This window comes from Oncorhynchus keta, chromosome 14 (genome assembly GCF_023373465.1).
Source record: "Oncorhynchus keta strain PuntledgeMale-10-30-2019 chromosome 14, Oket_V2, whole genome shotgun sequence".
Classification (NCBI taxonomy): Eukaryota; Metazoa; Chordata; class Actinopteri; order Salmoniformes; family Salmonidae; genus Oncorhynchus; species Oncorhynchus keta.
Genome location: NC_068434.1, coordinates 58,288,234 through 58,295,954, shown reverse-complemented (window position 1 = coordinate 58,295,954; position 7,721 = coordinate 58,288,234). Strand labels below are relative to the sequence as shown.

The 7,721-nt window shown below is 42.4% G+C and overlaps 1 protein-coding gene across 1 annotated transcript in view; it reads right to left on the bottom strand.

Annotated features, from left to right (window-relative positions):
* Positions 1 to 1,516: 1,516 nt before the first annotated feature.
* Positions 1,517 to 7,721, bottom strand: part of LOC118393678 (activating molecule in BECN1-regulated autophagy protein 1A-like) — a 134,690-nt gene continuing 128,485 nt past the window's right edge. The window contains exon 19 of the mRNA XM_052461997.1: positions 1,517 to 3,901. Within this exon, the coding sequence (XP_052317957.1) occupies positions 3,888 to 3,901 (14 nt within the window). The 3' untranslated portion in view covers positions 1,517 to 3,887. The remainder of the gene's footprint in view (positions 3,902 to 7,721) is intronic.

Below are 7,721 nucleotides of genomic sequence, written 5' to 3'. Positions count from 1 at the left end.
TTGGGCAGACCGCACCACCCTCCTGTGGTTGCGGGCGGTGCATTTGCCGTACCAGGCGGTGATGCAGCCCGACACAATGCTCTCAATTGTGCATCTGTAAAAGTTTGTGAGGGTTTTAGATGCCAAGCCAACTTTCTGCAGCCTCCTGAGGTTGAAGAGGCGCTGTTGCGCCCACCTTCTTCGACACACTGTCTGTGTGGGTAGATTATTTCAGTTTGTCAGTTTCCACCTTCTCCACTACGTTCCCGTCAATGTGGATAGGGGGGTGCTCCCTCGGCTGTTTCCTGAAGTCCACAATCAGCTCCTTTGGGTGAGAGGTTACTTTCCTGGCACCACACTCCCATTGCTGGTAATCAGCTGGTAATCAACACACTGTTGTGTTGAGTCTTCCCTTTGTAGTCTGTCATTGTCTGTAGACCCTGCCACATACGTCTGAGCCGTTGAATTGCGACTCCAATTTGTCTCTATGCTGATGTTTTGCCTGTTTGATTTCCTTACGGAGGGAATAACTACACTGTTTGTATTCGGTCATATTCACTGTCACCTTGCCTTGGTTAAATGCAATAGTTCATGTTTTAAGTTTTGCGCGAATGCTGCCATCTATCCACGGTTTTTGGTTAAGGTTGGTTTTAAAAGTCACAGTGGGTACAACATCTCCTATACACTTCTTGATAAAATCAGTCATCGTATCAGTGTATTCGTCAATGTTATTCTCGGAGGCTACCCGGAACATAACCCAGTTCGCATGATCAAAACAGTATTGACGCGTGGATTCTGATTGGCCATCCTGTCTGGGCGCCAACCCAGACAGGATGACCACATCAGTGAATCAACCCACTCAGGTGACGCACCCCTTCCAGGGACGGCATGAGAGAGCCCCAGTAAGCCAGTTACTCAGCCCCTGTAATAGGGTTAGAGGCAGAGAATCCTAGTGGAAAGGGGGGGAACCGGCCAGGCAGAGACAGCAAGGGTGGTTCGTTGCTCCAGAGCCTTTCCGTTCACCTTCCCACTCCTGGGCCAGACTACTCTCAATCATATGACCCACTGAAGAGATGAGTCTTCAGTAAAGACTTAAAGGTTGAGACCAAGTTTGCGTCTCTGACATGGGTTGGCAGACCGTTCCATAAAAATGGAGCTCTATAGGAGAAAGCCCTGCCTCCAGTTGTTTGCTTAGAAATTCTAGGGACAATTAGGAGGCTTGCGTCTTGTGACCGTAGCGTACGTGTAGGTATGTACGGCAGGACCAAATCAGAGAGATAGGTAAGGATCAAGCCCATGTAATGCTTTGTAGGTTAGCAGTAAAACCTTGAAATTAGCCCTTGCTTTGACAGGAAGCCAGTGTAGGGAGGCTAGCACTGGAGTAATATGATCAAATATTTTGGTTCTAGTCAGGATTCTAGCAGCCGTATTTAGCACTAACTGAAGTTTATTTAGTGCTTTATCCAGGTAGCCGCAAAGTAGAGCATTGCAGTAGTCTAACCTAAAAGTGACAAAAGCATGGATTAATTTTTCTGCATCACTTTTGGACAGAACTTTTCTGATTTTTGCAATGTTACGTAGATGGAAAAAAGCTGTCCTTGAAATGGTCTTGATATGTTCTTCAAAAGAGAGATCAGGGTCCAGAGTAACGCCGAGGTCCTTCACAGTTTTATTTGAGACGACTGTACAACCATTAAGATTAATTGTCAGATTCAACAGAAGATCTCTTTGTTTCTTGGGACCTAGAACAAGCATCTCTGTTTTGTCCGAGTTTAAAAATAGAACGTTTGCAGTCATCCACTTCCTTATGTCTGAAACACATGCTTCTAGCAAGGACAATTTTAGGGCTTCACCATGTTTCATTGAAATGTACAGCTGTTTGTCATCCGCATAGCAGTGAAAGTTAACATTATGTTTTCGAATAACATCCCCAAGAGGTAAAATATATAGTGAAAACAATAGTGGTCCTAAAACGGAACCTTGAGGAACACCAAAATTTACAGTTGATTTGTCAGAGGACAAACCATTCACAGAGACAAACTGATATCTTTCCGACAGATAAGATCTAAACCTTGTCCGTGAAGACCAATTTGGGTTTCCAATCTCTCCAAAAGAATGTGGTGATCGATGGTAATAAAAGCAGCACTAAGGTCTAGGAGCACGAGGACAGATGCAGAGCCTCGGTCCGATGCCATTAAAATGTAATTTACCACCTTCACAAGTGCCGTCTCAGTGCTATGATGGGGTCTAAAACCAGACTGAAGCATTTCGTATACATTGTTTGTCTTCAGGAAGGCAGTGAGTTGCTGCGCAACAGCCTTTTCTAACATTTTTGAGAGGAATGGAAGATTCGATATAGGCTGATAGTTTTTTATATTTTCTGGGTCAAGGTTTGGCTTTTTCAAGAGGCTTTATTACTGCCACTTTTAGTGAGTTTGGTACACATCCGGTGGATAGAGAGCCGTTTATTATGTTCAACATAGGAGGGCCAAGCACAGGAAGCAGCTCTTTCAGTAGTTTAGTTGGAATAGGGTCCAGTATGCAGCTTGAAGGTTTAGAGGCCATGATTATTTTCATCATTGTGTCAAGAGATATAGTACTAAAACACTTGAGCGTCTCTCTTGATCCTAGGTCCAGGCAGAGTTGTGCAGACTCAGGACAACTGAGCTTTGAAGGAATATGCAGATTTAAAGAGGAGTCCGTCATTTGCTTTCTAATAATCATAATCTTTTACTCAAAGAAGTTCATGAATGTATCACTGCCAAAGTGAAAGTCATCCTCTCTTGGGGAATGCTGCTTTTTAGTTAGCTTTGCAACAGTATCAAAAAGGAATTTCAGATTGTTCTTATTTTCCTCAATTAAGTTAGAAAAATAGGATGATCGAGCAGCAGTAAGGGCTCTTCGGTACTGCACGGTACTGTCTTTCCAAGCTAGTCGGAAGACTTCCAGTTTGGTGTGGCGCCATTTCCATTCCAATTTTCTGGAAGCTTGCTTCAGAGCTCGGGTATTTTCTGTGTACCAGGGAGCTAGTTTCTTATGAGAAATGTTTTTCGTTTTTAGGGGTGCAACTGCATCTAGGGTATTGCGCAAGGTTAAATTGAGTTCCTCAGTTAGGTGGTTAACTGATTTTTGTCCTCTGACGTCCTTGGGTAGACAGAGGGAATCTGGAAGGACATCAAGGAATCTTTGTGTTGTCTGTGAATTTATAGCACGACTTTTGATGTTCCTTGGTTGGGGTCTGAGCAGATTATTTGTTGCAAACCAGTGTTGAATAGTCCTTAGCATGGGTACTTTGTGTTTGAGTTTCTGCCTATAGGAAGGGAGGAGCAAATTTTAGTTGTTATCAGATTTGCCGAAGAGAGGGCGGGGGAGGGCCTTGTAGGCATCCCGGAAGTTGGAGTAGCAGTGGTCTAGTGTTTCAGCAGTGCAAGTACTAAGGCCAATGTATTGATAGAACTTTGGTAGCGTTTTCCTCAAATGTGCTTTGTTAAAATCCCCAGCTACAATAAATGCGGCCTCGGGATATGTGGTTTCCAGTTAGCATAAAGTTCAGTGAAGTTCTTTGAGGGCCGTCTTGGTATTGGTTTGAGGGGAAATATACACGGCTGTGACTTTAACCGAAGAGAATTATCTTGGGAGGTAATACGGTCGGCATTTGATTGTGAGGTATTCTAGGTCGGGTGAACAAAAGAACTTGAGTTCCTGTATGTTATCACAATCATGAAACATACACCCCGGCCCTTCTTCCCGGAGAGATATTTATTCTTGTCTGCACGACAGATTGAGAACCCAACTGGCTGTACAGTATATCGGAAGCGGTGGGTAGTGTGCGCTCCTCCTGAGTCGGACTAGAAGTCCACTCCGAATACCTCTTCTCCGCCGTCTGTGTTTTGGATCAGCCTCTGGAATCAATTCAATTGCCCTGGGGGGTACAAACAAAGGATCAGACTCGGGGAAAATCACATTCCTGATCGCAATGCTAGTGAGTTACTGTCGCTTTGATATCCAAAAGTTCTTGCCGGCTGTATGTAATAACACCAAAATAATTCTGGGCTAATAATATAAGACACTCTTACGTTAAAGTGTTTGTTCCCATCTATCTACATCAGGGATCATCAACTAGATTCAGCCACAGGCTAATTTTCTCTTGAGAGGATGGTCGGGGGACTGGAACTTAATTACAAATGATTTGTAGACTGCAAATTGACCACAGAAGCCCGAACAGATATAATGTTTGACTAATACCTAATCATTTCAAATCCTGCTTACATTTGTATACGATCACGTGCCTCTCTATTATGGGTGGGAATACGTAGAAACAGATTTCTTCAATTAAAATCACCTTGCAGCTGATTTCCTGATGTTTTTACAGTCTTTTATGTCCAATGATGAAAACTTAGTGGGCCAAATAAAACCACACTCGGGCCGAAAACTTGTTCCAGGAAATAATCACTGTCATCTGGTGAGGTTAGGGTTAAGGTGGGCCAGGTTATCTGATGGGACCAGCTGAAATATAGCATTCTATCCCATGCAAGTAAATCATTGGATTTTAATTGGCTGATGCGCATTTTGAGACAGAGAAACGGTTTCATTTTTACTGTTTCTAACGTTCGCAAGTACGGCCCCAGTATGTTCAAGTGCCCACCTTGCTAATATAAGACACTACACAATAAATCAAGGATAGTTGAAATCAAAATGTACAATACTTGGAGTTCATAAACCTCAAGAGAGTGATACTCTCCCTATTGATAACGTGTTCATTGGACAGAGTACTTTTTACTCCATTAAGGGTAACCAGAGACAGGGAGTTAAATCTATGGAGTAATCCACAGATGTGGGAAGTTGTCATATTTCCCAGCATGCTCTGTTGCAGGTTGATTTTTGACATACAGTCATCTTCTGGAAAGGAGCATCATTTCATCTACATAATACACATTTTGACATGCATGGCAACTCACGCTGAAAGTGAAATTTGCTTGTCAAGCCTCTGGGAGGAGTTAGATATACTTTGTTCAGAGGTTGGGGCAAGTATGTTTGAGATACAATGACACATCTTATTTCAGTTGTCTTCTCATCTAGCACAGACAGTATATAAATGAACTAAATTATACACAATAGCATCTCATAAAAAACTGTCATATACATTGCATTCGGAAAGTATTCAGACCGCTTGACTTTTTCCACATTTTGGTACATTACATCCGTAATTACATTGTTTTTTCCACCTCATCAATTTATACACAAAACCCTATAATGACAAAGCAAAAACAGGTTTTTAGAAATATTTGCAAACGTATAAAAAAACAGAACAGAAATATCACATTTACATAAGTATTCAGACCCTTTATTCAATACTTTGTTGAAGCACCTTTGGCAGCGATTACAGCCTTGAGTCTTCTTGGGTATGATGCTACAAGCTTGACACACCTGTGCTTGTGGAGTTTCTCCCATTCTTCTCTGCAGATAATCTCAAGCTCTGTCAGGTTGGATGAGGAGCGTTGCTGCACAGCTATTTTCAGGTCTCTCCAGAGATGTTCGATCGGGGTCAAGTCCAGGTTCTGACATTCAGAGACTTGTCACGAAGCACTCCTGAGTTGTTTTGGCTGTGTGCTTAGGGTCGTTGTCCCGTTGGAAGGTGAGCCTTTTCCCCAGCCTGAGGTCCTGTGCGCTTTGGAGCAGGTTTTCATCAAGGATACCGCTGTACTTTGCTACGTTCATCTTTCCCTCAATCCTGACTAGTCTCCCAGTCCCTGCTGCTGAAAAACATCCCCATAGCATGATGCTGCCACCACCATGCTTCACCATAGGGATGGTGCCAGGTTTTCTCCAGACGTAATGTTTGGCATTCAGGCCAAAGAGTTAAATCTTGGTTTCATAGGAATACAGAATCTTGTATCTCATGGTCTGAGAGTCCTTTAGGTTCCTTTTGGCAAACTCCAAGTGGGCTGTCATGTGCCTTTTACTGAATGAATGGCTTCCGTCTGGCCACTCTACCATAAAGGCCTGATTGGTGGAGTACTACAGAGAGGGTTGTCCTTCTAGAAGGTTCCCCCATCTCGACAGAGGAACTCTGGAGCTCCGTCAGAGTGACCATCGTGTTCTTGGTCACCTCCCTGACCAATGCCCTTCTCCCCCAATGCTCAGTTTGGCTGTGCGGCCAGCTCTAGAAAGAGAGTTTTGGTGGTTCCAAACTTCTTACATTTAAGAATGATGGAAGTCACTGTGTTCTTGGGGACCTTCAATGCTGCATACATTTTTGGGTACCCTTTCCCAGACATGTGCCTCGCTACAATCCTGTCTCGGAGCTCTATGGACAATTCCTTCAACTTCATGGCTTGATTTTTTCTCTGACATGCACTGGAGTGTACCTTTCCAGGAGTGTACCTTTCCAAATCATGTCCAATCAATTGAATCTACCACAGGTGATAAAAAATTCACAGGCACCTGACTTTCACAGTCGGTGGTGACTAAAACATAATGGCATTGTTCAAAATGAACACAACTTATTCCGTCGAAAAACCAACCAACAGGGTGAATATCTCACCTCTTGTTCAATTTGCTTTTACTCATTATCAAGGGTCACGGCGTGATTGAAATGTGCTACAAAGAACAGCTCATTTCCCTCTGTTTTTTAATGGATTCAGGGGAGAGGAATTCAGAGTCTACAAACATCAGCCATGCACGACACATTAGAGGCTGACTATCAACACTCTTATGAATTAGCCCTCCATTGTGGGTTCACAGTCATTTTACAATTTGTTCTTAGTAATTAGCGATACCATTGCTGCACTCAGATGTTAATAATATCAATGATGATGGACATGAAGGGGGAGGATGATTACTGTGGGCAAAGCATTATTATGATCACATTTTTCACCAAAGTCATTTCACACAGAAAATATGGCAAATATGCATACAACTTTGGTTTCAGCAGTGAAGTCCCTTTGGGTCTTGTAAATCACACTCTAACATAACCATTTATTATATCATTGACACTTCAATACATAATACAGTAATTGGAATTATTATTGTGTGCTCAGTAATGCCATAGAGGTTAAATGTATTTGTTGACCCCTTATTGAATTTGTCATAGGCTTCCATCACATGGTTTATGAATTAGAATTGAATAGACGGATGAAAAGCCATGACTCAAGAGTTTTTCTTTCTCACTCTGGCAAAATGGCTGATACTTGCTTCAGCAAATCAAAGGGTTTCTGAGCACATTCCCCACCCTGCACTCTCTCAATCTGAACACACACTCTCCTATTGATTAATAAAATATCAAAGACGCTCACCTCCCCAAAAAAATCCCACAGGCTTTCTACTGAGAAGGGAGAGAAAAGGAAACTCCCACATGCAAACACACTGTCTGATTGGATAATCCCCAAACAGCAAACGTACTGGTTAACTATTTCTATGCCTGCTCAAGCAAAATAACAAACCAACTTCTAAATCATGGATATAACCTCCAATTTTTTCAGTTCATTTTGAACTGTTATCCAAATACATTTTGGTACCTGTGTGTATGTGTTCGACAAATCGAACAAAACAAGTACATCAATAACATCAATATTGCAGTGTCTTTGTGTCTACATAATGAACCCCGAAAATCTGTCTAAATGTCATTGCTATAGACATCCCCAAATGCTACGTCTCTCCTGGCTTTGATGCGCTCACAGGACAGTCTTCTGTATATTCTTTTAGACCGATACTATAGAGGAATTAGTCTTACGGTCTTCTGA